General features: G+C 53.1%; 2 protein-coding genes across 5 annotated transcripts in view; one reads left to right on the top strand and one right to left on the bottom strand.

The window, feature by feature from the left end:
• AACS (acetoacetyl-CoA synthetase) overlaps nucleotides 1–15,238 on the top strand; it is a 57,788-nt gene extending 42,550 nt beyond the window's left edge. The window contains exons 13-18 of one of the 2 annotated variants that reach the window (XM_077875250.1): nucleotides 3,045–3,158; nucleotides 5,150–5,275; nucleotides 9,858–9,927; nucleotides 10,410–10,468; nucleotides 11,335–11,537; nucleotides 13,996–15,238. In XM_077875250.1, the coding sequence (XP_077731376.1) occupies nucleotides 3,045–3,158; nucleotides 5,150–5,275; nucleotides 9,858–9,927; nucleotides 10,410–10,468; nucleotides 11,335–11,537; nucleotides 13,996–14,133 (710 nt within the window). In that variant the 3' untranslated portion in view covers nucleotides 14,134–15,238. The remainder of the gene's footprint in view (nucleotides 1–3,044; nucleotides 3,159–5,149; nucleotides 5,276–9,857; nucleotides 9,928–10,409; nucleotides 10,469–11,334; nucleotides 11,538–13,995) is intronic. The other variant, XM_077875251.1, reaches the window with a different exon arrangement.
• The window catches only part of LOC144299726 (uncharacterized), a 29,452-nt gene extending 12,685 nt beyond the window's left edge, over nucleotides 1–16,767 (bottom strand). Inside the window, exons 1-3 of one of the 3 annotated variants that reach the window (XR_013366393.1) lie at nucleotides 16,370–16,765; nucleotides 15,296–15,504; nucleotides 3,565–4,616 (exon numbers count right to left, since the gene is read on the bottom strand). Coding sequence is in view for 1 of the 3 variants with exons in the window: in XM_077875252.1 (XP_077731378.1) it covers nucleotides 15,296–15,504; nucleotides 16,370–16,444 (284 nt within the window). In the remaining 2 variants the exon portion in view is untranslated. Of the gene's footprint in view, nucleotides 1–3,564; nucleotides 4,617–4,779; nucleotides 7,257–15,295; nucleotides 15,505–16,369 lie in introns of those variants that run through there. The other 2 variants (XR_013366392.1, XM_077875252.1) reach the window with 2 other exon arrangements.
• Nucleotides 16,768–17,927: the final 1,160 nt, after the last annotated feature.

The raw sequence follows: 17,927 nt of genomic DNA, 5'->3' as shown, positions 1-17,927 counted from the left end.
TAGAAAGTCGCTGAGTTAGTGACTCCTGAACCATTGCTCCTGGGAGAGATACACATGCACGCATGCATGTATGCATCAATTATAATCTTCTATTCTGAACACAGCTTATTCTGGTACATTCCGTTATCTTTATTTTATAGAAGAGAAGACGAGGTTCAGAATTGTTGATGGACTTGCCAGAGTGGCCCCCTCGCAGGGTACAGTGTAAGGATTGACACCAAGTGTAGCTGGGCCCAGGGCCAGAGCTGCTTGCACACCCTGCCCCTCCCCTCACTGTCCCTTGGTCTTCTCTGTGGTGAGAGCTGAAACCAGAGGCCAGGGACCTCGGCTGGGAACGTGCATGTGGGCAGCTCAAGATTTTCTCCACAAGGCTCGTGTTCTCAGTGACCTTGAAAGCACTCCAAGTGTTGACTTTGAGGTTATAAATTTTAGTAAGTAGTAGAATTTGCAAATACAGAATCTGTAAATAATGAGTGGCCAAGTATGAGAACAATTGTTGCAACATTGTTCATGTTCATTAAAAGCTAGAAATTGGGATCCCTGGGTGGTGCAGCGGTTTGGCGCCTGCCTTTGGCCTGGGGCGCGATCCTGGAGACCCAGGATCGAATCCCACGTCGGGCTCCCTGCATGGAGCCTGCTTCTCCCTCTACCTGTGTCTCTGCCTCTCTGTCTCTTTCTGTGTAACTATCATGAATAAATAAATAAAATCTTTAAAAAAAAGCTAGAAATTACCTATAGGCCAGTAGAAGGGAATTCATTGAATAATTTATGGTACATCCTTAATTTTTGCTGCTATTAGAAGGGATATGATGAAAATTCTTATTTGGATAAAACATATTTATTGATATTGAAAGCCAGTTGTGATACCCTGAATGAGAGAAGCAGATTGCAGGATGATAAAGTGTGGTCATTTTTGTAGATTGAGGAAAGGAATATGTGTGTAGGGGATGTAAACCTGTGGGGGTGGGGGTGGGGGTTGGGATTTCAAGTGACCTTTTTCTCCTCACTTTTTTCCTAACGTGAAGTTGTATGAGGACAATTGGTGCATGTGGCAAAATATTGAAAATCCAAAAATGAAATTGGGTGGTGCCTCCCCCCGACTCTGTCCTTACCTGAAGAAGCCTGTGCTTGTGTCCTGTCAGAGGTGTCTGTATGGAGGTGAGGGAGCCCGTGTTGATGGGTCGAGACCCATTTAACTTAGGGTTCACACTCCGTATTTCCCCCTTAATAGTGTGACTTGAAGTTAATACTGTTGTAGCTCATCAAAATCTTTAGATGACTTTATTTTTCTGAAAAGACATCTTTAAAAGATGCCATGTAATTTGCTTGAAGCCTGAGGCTACCCTACCAGCTTTCTTACTGGACCTTTAGCCCAAGGCTGGGGATCTTGAGCTGTTTTGGCAAGTGGGGTTCCTGCCAGCATCTATGAGTGGCCTTGGGACATCCCTTCTCCCTCTGGACCCTAGTCTGCCTGCCTTAAAAGGGATGGTTTGTCCTGTGTAGTTTCCAGGGGCCTTTCCGTGCCAGTGCTGCCTGCCAAGGGTGGAAGTGCCAGGGCTCTGGCCAATTATTTAACGGAGTCATTGCCTCATGATAGGTGACATCTGTAAATGTTTGCTGCCTGGGTATCACTCTGGAGTGTCATGAAGCCTTGAGACATACTAGCTCTGTGTGTCCTGACATGAAACACTCTTCAAGATGCTGGGGGTGAGGGGAAGCAGGTGCATGGGGGTGTGATAGGGTGATAAGGTGTATGAGGTGTCCTTGTGTGTATGTGATGGTTGTCTGTGGAGAGGGTCTCTGGCCACGGGGAGGGGAACCAGGCATCAGGAAGGCTCACATCCACTTCTTGCCCTCCTAGATTTCCAGGTCTTGTGCCACATGCATTGCCTGACCAGAATGCCAGTTTATAGAAGCTTAGGGAAGTATGTTTGCATGGTATTGCTGGGTGATTCGGTGGTGTCATGACAGCAGCATGTGTCAGCTCCTCAGTGCTGGGCTGGTGCTGTGTGTGTCACAGAATCACCTGGAGAGCATCCCCAAGCCTTGGGGGGCAGCACTCACACCTCCCTGGGGTCTGGGGCGCTGGTCACACCTTGCAGCCACTGGGATGAACATGACTCTCATTTTCATGGGACTCGAGGCCCCAGGAAAAGGCAGGGAGGACGTCATATATGGAGCCTCTGCCCGACTCAGCTTAGAGTCGAGGCCAGAACGAAAGCCTGCTGGTTGCTGGAAGCTTCTAGTGGTCTTATGTGGCTCTTGGGTGCCCTCTGCCCCGGGTCACAGGGCCAGGCACAGTGAAGGGGTGAGTGCCTCGTCAGTTATGGGGGTCTTTCCAGGCACACAGACACGTACATGAAGAGTGGCTGGGTTCAGGAGGGAGCCTGTGCGGGGCCAGCTCTGTATGTACCTCCTGCTCATGTTTTGATGGTGCCTTCCTGCCCCAAGTCCCCCAGGGAGGGGATGGTGGTCAGCAGGGTCTAGCTGCAGGGGCTCCTGCCGCTTCTCTCTCGATGGCTCTCGGGACCTGACTCCCTTTCGAGCTCCTTCCTGGTGTTGGAGTGCTTCCCAGCTCACATGTTCTGTCTTATGTGCCCTCCGCTGCAGGGACCCCAGTGTTGCTGCTGTTCCAGCGGCTGAGTGAGCCGGAGTCGCCGCAGAGGGCCTCTGAGTGTGACCCATCTGCACAGCAGTGCCTGGGGGGTAGAATGGATGAGGCTTCCATTTTCTGTGAGCCTGAGTCTTGAATTTTATTGTGACCACGAGAGGTCATTTATTTTGTCTCATCCACCAGGGAGACTCAGTCAAAAAATAAGTCACTCTGACATGGGCGATTTGTGGCAATTTCTAAATCACCTCCCCCATTTCTCCCTGAAAAGAAGCTCTAACTAACCATCAGCAGATTTTTCAGTATTTACCAGCAGAAAGAGTAGTAATACCTGTCCTTTGGGGTCTTCCTCCTTTGGTATTCACCAATAAAGAACATAAGCTATTTGTCTCCATCTTCTGAAGTTTGGATCTCCTTTTGCCTTTGTTTGCAGGTGGCACTGACATCATCTCCTGCTTCATGGGCCAGAATTTTTCTATTCCTGTGTATAAAGGAGAGATTCAGGCCCGGAACCTGGGCATGGCCGTGGAAGCCTGGAACGAGGAAGGTGACAGCTTCACTAACCATCTTTCTTTCTGTGACTGAGTGTGACTGGTAGCTTGGAAGCACTCAGGTGTATAACTGCCCTGAGGGGGGTGGCCCTGTCCACTTGCAGACTGTGTCCTTCTAGCCACCCACTGGGCTCCCTGCCTCCAGCCCCCTTTGGCTTGCCAGCCTGAGAAGTCCGTGTTGGGCTGGAGCACGTTGGAGAGCATGTGTTCAGGCGGACCGGGAGGGCAGTTGTCCCCCTGCATCCAAACCGGGGAGATGCTGCTCAGACAGCCACAGTGTCTTGCTCGTGTGACACCCTGATCTTGTCAAAGACCCCATGAGGGAGCCGGCGGTTGGCTTCTCTGATGCTCTCAGGATGAGCCTTTGCTCAGTAACCTGTTAGTGGACATTATTTGTGTCTCTAGCACCGAACAGGGCCTGGCCTGGCATGTGGTGTGTGCACTGTACAAATTTGCACTGCAGCCACCATTATTTTAACCTGGCAGAGTGATTGGGGAGGTTGTTTCAGGCCCTGTTTGTGTGAGGAAGAGGGAAAGACGGCAATATTGGTAGCCCCATCAGAGTCGGGGCTAGAAGCCTGGAGAGGGCAGGAAGATCTCCTCCATTTCATGGAAAATGTTGCCAGAGACCTTTCTGGAAATCAATTTTTATTTTCAGAAGAGGGATTTTCCCTAGTGCTCAGAAAAGTTCTCGCCCCCACATGCCTGTTTTCTTCCCCACCATCCGAACCATTTCTCTTGGTTCTGGTCCCTGCTGCATTCTGTGGCCTGGGAGGGAGGCAGATGCTCCCAGCAGAGAGAAACCAATAGCTGTCCCTTTAGCTTCCAGATGCACGAGTTCCCTGTCTGTCTTCTATCTTGGGGGTTCTGTGGGATGACATGAGCTAGGTGAGGTGGAGGAGGTGTGGAAACTCAGGAGCCTCTGTGGACACACGGTGGGATGGTGGCTTTTCCATGCAAGTCCTATGGTGCTGCGCTGTGGAAGGTGCTGGATAACTGGGCCCGAGCTGACTTCCAGGGCCCTCTCACTGGGAGGGGTGCTGTGCTGCCTTCTCTCTTTGTCCTTCATGACCTGTGCTGTGCCCAGGGCAAGAATCTGGGCTGCCCCGTTGAGAGCAAGTGGGACTCAGTGTGACTCACTCGGCATGCAATTTAGTAACAGTGAATGATAGTGAAGATACGGAGGGACTCTGTGATCCAGCAGTTCCACTCCTGGGAGAAGAACTTGCACATGTGAACAAGGAGAGATGTGCAGGCATGTTCATAGCAGCATGTTTGCAGTAGGGAACAGAGTTGGGAACATACAGAGGTACATCTTCAGGAGGAATAAACAGCCATGACTGCATGTGGAGAATTAATGAACTGGAGCAGTGTGTAGTAGATGATGTAGTAGAGGACCAATCATCCTGATACCATGCGGGAGACCAAAGCAAGGTCCTTGATGCTGCAGCATGCTGCCGTTTGTGCAGTTGGGAGATACAAGGAGTGATTCTGTTATTCAGAGATGCTGATGTTGATGGAGTGAAAATAGTAAAACACATGTGGGAGAAATAAATTCCCTTTTGTTTTTCTAAAAATTAATAAAAAGATTGTATTCATTTATTGACAGCACGAAAAGGGGCAGAGGGAGAAGGAGATGGAGGAGCAGACTCCCCGCTGAGCAGGAAGCTTGGTGCAGCACTTGATCCCAGGACCTTGGGTCATGACTGAACCGAAGGCAGATGCTTAACCCACTGAGCCACCCAGATGCCCCAATAAATTCCCTTCAGAAAGGTTTGGGGGAGGGTGTTGGGAAGGAAGGTCACTAGGGAAGGGAGGAGCTCGGCTTCCAGTGGTGCTAACACGAGGCATGTGGTGTGAGTTAGCCCCTTGCCTTCATGTAGGGCCCAAGCACATGGTGTAAGTGATAGCTAGAGAGAGCAAGCGTGCGCCAGCATGTGTGGTTGTCATGTGTGCTCAGATTACTTTTTAATTCTTCCCAAACCAGGAAAGGCAGTCTGGGGCGAGAGTGGTGAGCTGGTGTGCACCAAGCCGATCCCCTGCCAGCCCACACACTTCTGGAACGATGAGAACGGGAACAAGTACAGGAAGGCGTATTTCTCCAGATTCCCAGGTAGGTGGGTCCGGGGGATGCAGACAGGGCTGCCTGGAGTCGCCTGGGCTGGGCTGTTGGTGTCTGGTATGCACGCCCCTGCCCATGTGTGGTGAAGCTGCTCACAGCTCTTTCTGCCAGCCGGGCGGGAATGAATGTTGGATCAGTGGCTTGAGGCCATCATGTACAACCAGCATCTGGGTTAGTTTATTTTTTTAAAGATTTTATTTATTAGTGTGTGCATGAGTGGGGGTGGGGAGGGGCAGAATCTCAATCAGAGAGTGAGGGGAGAAGCTCAGTCAGACCCCCTGCTGGGTGCTGAGCCAGGTGCGGGCAATGCCAGGACCCCGAGATCACGACCTGAGCCGAAACCCAGAGTCAGATCCTTCACCGACCGAGCCCTCCAGGCACCCGTGAGTTTGGTTTGTGCTTACCCAGCCCCTGTGTGCAGACGCTGCGGCCCCACACGCGACTGCCAGGCCTGGCACAAGCTCTGGTTTGCCCGTGGGAAGGCTGTGGGCCACCTGCTCACTCAGGACTGTGCCTGTCTGTTCGGGGAGAAGTGTGTGTTTGGGAGGTACCTGGCTGGGACTCTTCCTTTCCTTCCCGCACACACCCTCACCCAGTGCCCGTGGGGCTGTCGGAAGAGGAGCGCTTTGGTGGTGGGATGACTTACAACCTGCTCGTCACTCTCACTGACACCCTCATGTTTCATCTTCCCAGTGGCGCCCTGCCCCAGAGAAGGGAAGTGTTTTATTTAAAGTTCTGTCTCCTCTCTCCCTTTTACCTGAATTCGTTGTGTTATCCTAGCTGTATAATTCTCAGTTTAGCAAGCCCTTTCTCCCAGAGCGTTTTTTTTCCCCAAGCGCTTGCTTTCTATGGTCTCTAGAAAGGCAAATTGATTTTGCATTAACTGCATGTGGAGGATCAGAGAAGGGCAGATGGTTGTCAGGGGCGGAATTTGCCGTGGATCCCGCCCGTTTCTGCACCTGGCCTTACATGTTGATACGGCCAGTGTAAGAGCCACTGAATCTGGCATCGCGCCTCCCACGCAGGAGTCGGAGGAGCACCCCTAGATGTGGCGTGGCCTCCACTGGGTGCCTGCTGCGCTCTGGGCCACCTTGGATCCTGCCCGCACGCAGCTTTCAGACGGAGTGAGGCAGGACAGAGAGCACATACGTGGAGAGAAACATTCCCTGGGTGACCCTGAAGGACAGGACAGGGGCTCCTGTCTCAGGAAGAGAGGCCAAAAGTAGAACCTCAGCTGGAGGATTCATCTAAGAAATCCATCTCTTTGTCTTCTGCAGTACTGCTCACTGGTCTTTGGAAACTGTCTTTTCTGTAACTCTTTGTTGTGTATATAAGGGTTATTGTGACAGATGTCTCTCGGGATTGATTTCAGAGTAAGTCTTTTTTTCTTTTCTTTTCCTTTCCTTTCCTCTCCTCTCCTCTCCTCTCCTGGTATTCCCTCTGGAGAAAAGAAATAATCTTGTGGCCTGTTATATTTCCATTTTTGCCCAGGCTGCCGGGAAGCTCAGAGTTAAAATCGTTGCTTCGTTGTAGCAGTCCTCTTACCCCCAGGGCAGGGTTTCTGATTGTTTTTAAAGAATCTCATCACATAGTTGGTTTTATAAGTAGTTTCCTCAAATGCTTTCTGGGAGTAGGTGCGATATATGAATCAGTATGGAAAGAGGAAGGCAGTTAAGATAATGGGACTCTGAAGCTGTTAGTCGTAGACGGGATGAACACAGGAGGAACCTGACTGTCCACACCCCAGCACTGGGAGACTGGGATACTGTATTGAAATCAGTGGTTAAAGGAAACAGCTGGAGGAAGGGTTGTTTCTGCAGCAGGAAGCAAACTCACAGACATCATTAGGCCAGATGAAAATGTAAGCAGGCAGCGATATCCAAGAAATCAGTAAGTGAGCAGCAAAAGTTCAGCCCAGAGGGCCTAGTATCTCTTTTATGTCCATTTTAAAAGGAAATATATGTGTGTAAATCTGTGAATAAATGGACAACAAAGGGTTATCTGAGTAGAGGAATTATGAGCTGTTTTGCTGTTCTTTACATCTTATTATTTTTAAAAACCTAGTAAACATTTAAAGAGAAAAGCAGATTGAATAAAGATTTAAGACTGTTCTGATTCTATAAAGCAGTGAGTTCAGCTCTGAGCTTCCTGGCAGTCAAGGGAGACACAGTGGTTGCAGGCGAGTGCAGGGGACACATTCTGCTTGGGAGGGCAAGCCTACCCTACCCACTAATTGTCAAGATTTTGGGCTTGATGACATGGAGACAGCCAAGGTTTCCCTCAGCCTGCATCAGCAGACAGGTTCAAAGCAGAAGTAGTCCTGAGTCATACCTTCTAGAGTCCCAGGCCCTTCTAGAAGAGGAGCGTGTGTGCGAGCAGTTGATTCATGACGGCGCATCTGCAGATGCAGAAAGCCGTGCCATCACTCTTTCACTTACAAAAGCACAATGTGCACTGTAGAAGCTTTCAATTCCTGGCCCTCCAGGAGGAAGGCAAGAGAAAGGCTGGGTCTCCCCCTTCGTGCTGGCGTGCTGTGGCCGAAGCGAGGTGGAAGGAGCCTGTGTGCCATGAACACAGCCTGAACCACAGGCCTGGGGCTTGGGAAGCTACAGGGAAGCCTGCATTTCTCTGCTGTGACACCCTGGCAGCAGGGCCACTGGCCCCGCATGGAGTCTCCCTCCCGACTGCGTCTTGTACGAGATGGGAGTGCTTCATTTATATTTTCACAAAATGATGATTCCTTCAGGGTGTATTTGCATCTTCTGTTTGGTCTCCATTTCCAGGGCCTTGCAGTGATTATCAAACTCCTGGGAGAACCGCCTCCACGCACGCTGGACTGTGTGTCAGTCGGGCGCCCAGTCCCCAGATGAGAAAGGATTAGGGGGCGTGCTGGCGGGCCAGGCCTGAGGCTGTGTCTGCAGCTGGCTCCTGGGACTGCGATCATCAGCCCCGTTTTCTGTGTAGCTGTCAGATGTGCCTCTGCAGAAATTTGGCATACCACTTGCGGCCCTAGGAATGATCTCTTTCCCTGTTTGTGCAGGGGAGTCTTTTGCAAGTCTAATCAGGAGAAAGGGGTTTCTCTCTTCATCTTGGGGAGGAAGGGGAAAGGACCCGCAGGCCTGCCATCCTCTTGCATCAGAAGAACTGAGCTCAGGAGTCCTTCTGTGCTCAAAATTGCCTCCCAAGGACCACATATTCCCTGCAGACAGACAGATGTCCTGGCCTTCGTCTGACCTGGAGCCTTAGGGGTGGCGCCTCATGCCTCAGGAGCAGGTGCGAGCTGATGGGTTAGCACTGCCAGTTGGGAAGTGTCTCCAGAATTGGAGAGGAAGAGGCATTCGGGGTGAAGATCCTGTAGCTGGTTTTATTTGCTATTTTCCCAGGGGACTCGGGACCCATTTCAGGAGGTCAGGCTGCTGCTGGGGCGAGTGACTTCCAGGTGGTTGCAGAGCCGCTGGGGTGTGCTCTTGATTATTCACACCCATTTGGCCTCTGGTTGTGTGGGTGCTGAAGGGTCACTGCAATTGGCAGCAGGAGGAGGCTTCTGGCTGTTTTTTTTTTTTTTTTTTTTTTTTTTTTATTTATTTATGATAGTCACACAGAGAGAGAGAGAGAGGCAGAGACACAGGCAGAGGGAGAAGCAAGGAGCCCGACGTGGGATTCGATCCCGGGTCTCCAGGATCACGCCCTGGGCCAAAGGCAGGCGCCAAACCGCTGCGCCACCCAGGGATCCCTTCTGGCTGGTTTAATTGCTCCCTTGGCAGTTCCCTTGAGGTGTGGCTTCTCCTTCCTGTTCCTCCGGGTGGAGAGTGGAGGATGTGGCCAAGGCTGGGGCTTTGATCCCTTGGGATACGAGCTTTGCTGCAGCCTGAGACGAGGGCCTTCCTGGGAATGTTGCCAGCCCAGGAACAAGCTGCACGCCAGGCCACAGGGGGATGGCGCAGGTGATTGGGTCACCTCTGATCCCCCCCACCCTTTCTGTTGCCTTCCACATCCCCTGGATTTTACCAACTAGTTAGCTCTGTCCACGTGGCTCATGCCTTAGCTCAGGCCTCAGGCCTCTGTTAATAGCTTCCCGCGGGTCATGCTGCTTCTGTTTATCCCATTCCAGGAGTGGCCCTAACCCCTCCGGACCAGCCCTGGAGCTGTCCCCGACCACCCTGTCTTCCTAAAGTGTGCTTGTACTCCCTAAGCTTCACTCAGAGGGCCTGTTCCCAAAGCTCCCGTTGATCTTCCCTGGTCCCTTTTGCGTCCTTGCTGCTGGTGTTGGTCTCCCCTGGGAACTCCTGAGGCCTTGTCAGTGGCGGAAGGAGTGAGATTTCCTGTATGCTGGTGCTTCATGTGAGAACTGGGCAGACAGTGGCCTCCGCTAGATGCTGAGCTCCTGGGGGCAGGAATGGTCAGCTCGCCTCCACCCCTGGGCCCCCAGCCCCCTTCCGATCCTGTTTCTATGCCTCAGCTATGTTTGTGGGTGAGCATCCCATTGCTGTCATGCCTGCTGTGGGCATTTGTCCAGGCAGCCAGCTAGGACCCCTTCTACTTGGGGTGACCACACACTTCTGCCTCCCTGCAGGTGTCTGGACACATGGCGACTACTGCAAAATCAACCCCAAAACTGGAGGCATCATCATGCTGGGCCGGAGGTGAGGAGTCTTTAGAGGCTTCTCTTCCCTGGAGCCCCCTTTCCTGAGGCATCCGGGCAGGGATTGGAGGGATCCTGTGTCTCCCCTAGGGCCGGACCTGGGCCTGATCCACATTTCTGTGCCCCCCTCCCCCCCTGATGAGTGGCAGGCACATGGCACAGGTGCAGCCAGTGTCCATCCATGGTAGCAACAGCCCTTCCAGAACGGGGAGTGTGTGGGTACTGGGCGCATACCACACATGTACAGGTGGAGAGGGGCCGGGAGGTTGATGGGTATTTCCACACAAAGGGACTCCCTTGTTGTCTAGCCTGGAGTTTAGAGAGAAGAGGTGGCTGGTGGGGATAAAGAACAGGGGAGGGAGCCTTCGTGAGGGGCCCAGTATTGCCATGTGAAAAGGGGGTGACAGCCCCTGCCCCCCACCCTTGTGTGACGTGCCTCACTCAGGAGCTGCTGTGTGTTCTTGACCTTGTCTCTCTTTCCAGTGACGGCACACTCAACCCCAATGGAGTGCGATTTGGCAGTTCGGAAATCTATAACATTGGTATGTTATAATCCCTTTCTCCTTGAATTTTTCTCAAGTCATTCAGGAAGGAAGGAGGGTGTGTCCTAGCAGGGAGCTCCGGAGCCTGCTTTCCAAAGACTCTGCCTTTGGCGTAACTCTGGTCTGTTTGCCTCAGCTGTGAGAATGGACATTTCTGAACACATCCTTCTTTCTAGAATGTAATTTGTCCACATTGCTTGTAGCTGTAAAACCTCTCAGAGGAGTATTCTTAAGGTCACATGGCCCATCCCTGTTCTGTTACATTTTATCTTCACAGTGAGCAACTTTGGGTTGTTTAATTGTGTCTGCTCTTTATGGGTGAAGAAAGAGAAGCATAGAGAGGTTGTATGAATGCTGGAGATTACACAGCACCTCAGAGGACACCTTATAAAGATAGTGGGCCTCATAGCTGCACAGTGGAGTCATCCCTGGGCCTTTAAAATGGCCCACCAAGGCCACAAAATCAGCCTCCCTGGGCAGTAGCTTCCTACCAACGTTGCATCAAGGTGGTTTGTACGGCCAGGATGGAGAAGTCCTGATCCATCTGCATCCAGGCTTTGTTCCTCCCACCAGTGGAGTCCCTATCACAGTACTTGCTTCCTTTTTATATTTAAATTAATCTGTAATTAAGCAAGTAAGGCCTATGTTTGGCTTCCTATAAATATGTCCACCATTCCAGCTGAAGCAAAGCTCTGACTCTTGCCAGTGATGAGCATACTGCTTGTCCCCCCTGAGGGGCTCCTCCTGGACAGCTGGGAGGAGAGATGGCAGTGCCCGTCAGGCTCGTGGCCAGCCTCCCCTCCCCTTACTGGTGCCCACGGTGGGCCAGCTGGTGCAAGAGTGTGGCCTCTCCCCCGTCTCTGCAGTGGAGGCCTTCGAGGAGGTGATGGACAGCCTCTGTGTGCCCCAGTACAACAAGGATGGGGAGGAGAGGGTGCTTCTCTTCCTGAAGATGGCTTCCGGCCACACCTTCGGGCCCGACCTGGTGAAGAGCATCCGCAACGCCATCCGCAATGGCCTGTCTGCGCGGCATGTGCCCAGCCTCATCCTGGAGACCAAAGGCATCCCGGTAGGTCCGCCGCTGCTGGGCTCGGGCTCCTGTCCCTGGGTGGTGGCGACCAGAGTGCGGTCATCTCCCCGAGAGCCCCCACCCGGGAGCTCATCTCAAAGCTGGTTCTGCTTTATTTATAGTTTGTCCGTGTTGCCTGGCAACCCCATCTTTTTTTTTTTTTTTTTTTCTACTGTCTCTTTTTTTTAACCCTTCCCGAATTGCATGTAAAGTGACTTCTGCTAAATACTTGTATTTGGAGGCAAGGCAGGCCCAGCCCTGCATATCCAACTGGCTTTTCCCTGGTGCGGTTTGAGTGTGTTCTCAAAATTATTAATGAGAAAATTAATTTTAACTTTTTAAAGAGCCACTGGGGTACTGTTGCTCTTGCCTTTTAATTTTAAGTTTTGCCTGTGGAAAGAAGAGTCAAATCTATTTAGAGGCATGTCTCCCGAAAGCTGCTCCCCCTTCTACTTTGTTTAGGTTCTGACTGGGGGAGGAGGGGCCCCCAGATTGGGTCTCAGCTCTAACTTGGCCTGCTTATGATGAGGCAAGTATCAGCTGAGGAGACAAGCTGCTGTGTGTGTGCACACGTGTGTGCAGAGAACGAGCTGAATGCACAGACGAGGCAGGGCCTCTCAGAGGCCTGCAGGGTAGCTGGTCACTGATGGGGGGCGGGGCAGAGCCTGACTGGGCCCTGGCAGGAGCTGAGCTCTGGTGCTACCCTGAGCAGGGCTGGGACTTCTTATCCTGTCCACATGCTGCTTTTAATTTTGGTTGTGCACTGGAAGGGTCCCACTGCTGGGATTCTTTGTCTCAGTTGGTGACTCCTGGTGACTCTGGGATCAGTGGCTCCTGCCAGGAGGGAAAGTACTTCTTGAGTTCATGACACTTACTGTCTTCTCCTGAGGAGGGCCAAAGGCTTTCCTTCAGCAAACCAGTTCTGTCTGCTTCTGGAATATTCTGGAGAACCAGAGTTTGACTTTCCCTTTGGCTTTCTTTTGATGAACCAGGACGTGTGTCCTCTGCTGCCAGAAGCATTACCCCCCACTGTGTCTGCTCATGAGATTAGTGGCATGGTTTCTCTGAGAGATACAGGAAATGGAGATCTGTCTTTCTGTCCTCAGCCTGGTGCTCCGGTCACTATCAGAACCCGCTTTCCATAGGTGCTATCTCCTCTGTCTGGTTGGGCTGGGAAGTCCCTTCCAGGGTTCCCTGAGATTTTTCAAGGCCCTTGTATTTTCAGATCCTCCTGGCCTGAACTACTGGGTTGGCTTGGCTGTGTGTGTCACTGCACTGGGGAGGAGGAGGCCCAGCCAAGGAGACTTGGGGTGCGTGGGGCATTGTGAGGCTGGCAGGCCCCAGGCAGCTATGACTGCCCTGACCCCAGCACGTCTTTGTCTCCTCTCACAGTTGAGACGCCTGGCCCGTCCTGACAGGGGGCAGCACCTGACAGGGGGCAGCATGACGTTTATCTCCCGGGGAGGCCCCAGCAGCAGCCAGGGGTCGGAGTATCTCTGCTTCCCACCACACTTCTCACCAGAGGAAACAGTAGCAGGATTTTTTCTGTAACACGGTCTTTCTTTTGTCAGCTGATGGAAAATACAAATTATTAGCTCCCCTGAGCTGTTCTTGGAGCTTTTGTGTAAAGCTTACAAGCCCATAAAGCACGTGAGACTCTTGCATTTCAGGGCAAGAGGGGCTGACACCCAAGTGACAGGCAGTCCTTCAGAAGCCAACGCTTAGATCCTTAATTAGTTCACACGTTGCCCGAGTTTTTCAAATGAATGAATTTTAATTACATCTCAGGTTAAAAAAAAAAAAAAAAGTAGTGCCTGTGTTGGAGAGATTAGGGCACCAGTGGTTTTACTAAAAGGCTTTGTCTTGAAGTCCCCTGGCCCCTGGACACCCACACTGCCGTCAGAGGCCCAGGGGGTTTGAAGATGGAGCACACGGGCCTGGATTGTGGAGGGAGCTTTGAACGTTTGGATGGAGTCTGACTGCGAGGAAAGTAATGCCCCATACCGCCCTGATAAATGTTTCTGAGGAAAGGTTTTGGGCAAGCTTGGTGAGGCTGGTGGATGAGGCTCGCTGGCCAATTGATCTGGGACGAGGTTGTAGGAAGCGGCCCGTGGCTGACACGGTAGTGACGGGCCATTTTTATGATGCAGCGAAGGGTAATGCAGTGCACATAACTAACAGAATAGGCGCTTCTGAGAGTTGTGTGCCTGTGAGCCCCACGAACCCAACCTGCTGCACGTTCGAGGGGACCGACTCGGTTTAGGGAGTCAGCCCCCAGTCCCCTGGATGTGGTGGCCCGAGCTCGACATGCTCACCGTGGCCCCCTGCTCTCTGGCTGCAGGTGGAGGTGTTCGGTATCTGGTCTGGACGTCCCTAGATGCCGGGGCTGAGGGCTCGTTCTTTACCCCTCAAGGCTCAGCTGCTGTTTGTGTTTGTTTTCTCTGCCCTTCCCTGGCAGTACACTCTCAATGGCAAGAAGGTGGAAGTGGCTGTGAAGCAGATCATTGCTGGAAAAGCTGTGGAGCACCGAGGGGCCTTCTCAAACCCTGAGACCTTGGATTTGTACCAGAACATCCCAGAGCTGCAGGACTTCTGAGTCGGACTGACTCACGTGGCACACTGCCACCTGCGTTTGTGCTGTGACTTCCGAGCATTCAGGACGTTGCTTAGAAACCCGCAGCTCTTGGGAAGGCAAGTGTCCGTGCGCTTGGGGAAGGGTCAGTTCTATGTTCTGGAGTCACGTCCGGGGGGTTCCGCAAGCCTTGTCGGGCCACATCCTGACCTTCAGAGGCCAAAAGGGAGCATTTGGTATGTGTGTGGCCAGGCGCTGAGAGTGCCTGTGTCTTTGCACAAGTGTTCTTGCACATGCCGCCAGGAGCCAGGGGTCACCCAAGTGTGGACGGTTGTGGCCAACGGTCACGGCCAGCGTCACAGCCATGCTTCCTGCACTGGCTGGCACTCTGGCGGCGGCACATCTCTCAGGGGTGGTCTTGCCTCCAACCTCGTGCCCGTAGTTCCCTTTTGCCCTCTTCACGGGTAAATCTGTGTCTCCTCTTCAGTTGCTCTCCAGCTCTGACCGTCGTTTCTCAGGGCCCATCTGTCCGCCATTGCACGTGGACTGTTCCCCAGTGGCCGACTGCTCCTGCAGGTCCCCGTGGAGCCGCATGTGGCCCCCACGAAATCGCACCGCCCGACGGCAGAAGCTCCCTGTGGAGAGCACATGGGCTTCGTTCTTTAACAGGGTCTCCTTATTTCATCAACTTCAACTGGTTTAAAAAAATGTTCATGTTAGTTCTCTGGAATGTGTGGGTGCTCCAGAACAGGCTGTCCACCCCGGGGGGGGTGGCGGCGCTCTTGGGGACTCGGTGGGCCACCTGGGCAGCAATCGCGGGGTCCTCCCTGTCGGAGCTGCCTGGCCTCAGGGGACACGGCCTCACTGCACTCCTCCCCCTGGAGCTCATGGAACCTCCTGGACCTCACGTGGAAGTTGGATATTGAGTCATGGGTTTGATAGCCAGGCGGTTCATATGCACTCTCTGTTCCGTACATTAACAGCTTCCTGTAATCCTGATGTTTGTTTTTGTATTTTTAAAAAACTGAGCACAGTGAAAACCTTTTTGGAATCTCTTTTCTTCTGGATTATAAAAATACAGGGGAAAGTGCTATGAGGAATTTATGTAATAAATATATATACATATATACACACACATATATGTACATCTATGTATATATATATACACATGCATATGTGCACATACCTGTTCATGTCCGGCGTGCTGGCGTTTTCTCTGGAGGGGCTGACCTGATCCGCTTCTGGAAGCTGCCTGTGCTGAGGAGCCGGTGGGCAGCCACACCCTGGGGGAGATGTGTGGCCAGGGGGTTGGGGCATTCCTGGGCCCCTGGTGGTTAGCAGCAGTCCCGGGTGACCAAAGGAGTAGCGAGGACTTCTCAGCATGAAGCCAGCACCCTGGAAGAGAGTACCGTCCTTACCCTGGGCTTCTCGATGGTTCCAAGCAGCCAGGTATCTGGACTGTGACCCCTGTCATCGCAGGAGCTGCATGTCACTCAGATGGTGTCTGGCTGCACGTCTCAGCCCGGCACGGTTTCTTTCCCTCCCGTCATGGGAAGTTGGGGCAGGCGAGTGCCCTGGCCGGGGCAGTGACCGCAGGCTGAGCGGTGCCCATCTGCGGCCCGCCGTCCTCTGTCCGCAGCCACCGTGCCTCTCGCCTCCCATCATGTTCCAGGCAGGAAGGAGGAGGAAGTGACAAGAGGGCTGGGTGAGGGGCAGAAGCCTCCCGCTCTCCAGTCTGTCCCCTTCTCATCAAACAGTGGCTTTAGTGGAAACCCCTCCCCTAGTTGCAAGGGATTCTGGACACTGCATTTTAAAACAGGACCTGACACCTTTCTCGCATTAATTTCTCATTGCTGCTCTAACAAATGACCATAAACGTAGTGGCTTCAAACACAAATTTATTGCCATTCTGGAGGTCAGAAGCCTGACACAGTTCTCACTGAGCTGAAGTTGGGGTGTGGGCCGGCTGCGTTCCTCCTGGAGGCTCCAGGGGAGAGTCTCCTCCTTGCCCTTTCCAGTTTCCAGAGGCACCCTCATGCGTGGCTGGTGGCTCATCCCTCCAGCCCCAGAGCTGGGTCTCTTGCCTCTCTTGTGCATACATTGGCCTCTGTGATGACCTTGGCCGCACCCCAGTAATCCTGGGTGATCCCCCTGTGTGAACATCTATTGATGAGTGAGCTTCCTTCCACGTGCTGCCTGAAATTCCCCAGCTACAGAACCTAACCTCTCACAGGGCATGTGTGGAGCCTTATTCTGTTACCTCGCGCTGCCAACACAGTCGGGCCCTGCCAGCGAGGAAGACGGGAGAGTGGTCATCAGAAGGTGTGAGCCCCATGCTGGAACAGCTGGGTGGTCGACCCCTGGTTGTCGTTCCCCCCACCCTGTGGGATTGGCCTGCCAGCCTCCCTCCCAGGACCCAGGCCCGACTCCGCCAGGGGCCCGGAGCCCACTTCAGCCTGACTATGCCGGAGGAGTCATTCGGGCTTAACTGCCATGCCCTTTTAGTGCTGGCGAGAAGCCCCAGGCTGGCTGAGCCCACACATCGTGCTCACGAGCTGCAGCAGACAACTTCACCAGTGAGAGACAGTTGGTCTGTCCGGTGCCGGCTCTCCCGTGATGTGCCTTGGCCTGAGCGTTGCCCTGAAAGCGCTTGCCGGTCAGCTGCCTCTCCCTTTGTGATGCCCACAGGTTGTACCACGCCCTTCCCATCATTCCCAGTCCCCTAGCCTTGCTGGGCGCACGGGGGCCCACAGTGTGGCCTGGGTAGGGGGGCTGCCAGGATTCTGTGCTGCTGCTCGGCCCCCCTGGCTCACAGGCCTCCCCACAGCTGTTTCTCCTCTGGGGTTGTCTTCCTACCTCCAGGAACTTTCTCTGGGGGAATGGCTCCTTCCCATTCACGCCGAGCCCACCCCCACCTCCTCGCCTGTGCAGACAATCCTCAGGACCCTGGAGCACTGTGTCTGGGTCCCTTGATCCTTGACACACACCCCCTGCACCCTTTTTTTTTTTTTTTGTGCTGTGCTTCTCTGCACTGCTTTCAGAACTACCTCTCCTGCTGCAGGCACCTGCCTGCTGGTCACTCTGAGCCCTGGAAGACCCCAGATCTGCTCTTTCAACTGGATTCCTAGCCCTTAGCAAGCCCCTAGCAAATGGCCTGAACCCACCAAGGCTTGGGAAAGATGTCTCTGTGACCTCTTAACCCACTGTCACTGTGGTTGTGTATGGACAGGAGACACCCTCCCCTCGGGCTTCCCTCCCCTCCCTTCAAGTGCACAGGGCACAGGGTCTTATGGGGAGTAAACTCCCTTTGAGGGCCCAGCCACATCCCCAGCTTTGGACTTAAGCCTTCAGTGGGAAAGCCACACAGAATGACTGGGATAAGTTGTAGTCACTGGGGCATATAGCTCAATCGCTGTAACGAGTCCCCCCGAATCTGGCTCAACTGGAAGTTTTTTTCCCCTGTAACAGCTTTGAGGTAAATGGGTGACCTGGGTGGGGGTTAGGTAGCTTGGCTTTGCAAGGGCACCCAAGTGACTCGAGTTTCTTCCATCTGCTTGCTGCACCATTGCCTGCACAGCGGCCTGGTCCATGTGACCTGTGTGGGTTGGTGTAATTACATTTCAGCCCCTCCCTTCTGCTTACCACCCATCAGCCACCACCTGTCCAGTGACTGTACTCAGCTGTAGGGAGAGCAGGGTGGCATGTGCATCACCTGGATCACACCTGACCTGCAGCTGGAGAGGCAGCCTGGAGAGAATGTGTACGTGCATGTGTTGTGTGAAGGCGATGTGTACATGTGTGTGTCTCTCTGCATCTCA

This window comes from Canis aureus, chromosome 27 (assembly GCF_053574225.1).
Source record: "Canis aureus isolate CA01 chromosome 27, VMU_Caureus_v.1.0, whole genome shotgun sequence".
Classification (NCBI taxonomy): domain Eukaryota; kingdom Metazoa; phylum Chordata; class Mammalia; order Carnivora; family Canidae; genus Canis; species Canis aureus.
This window is presented reverse-complemented; position numbering and strand designations above follow the sequence as displayed.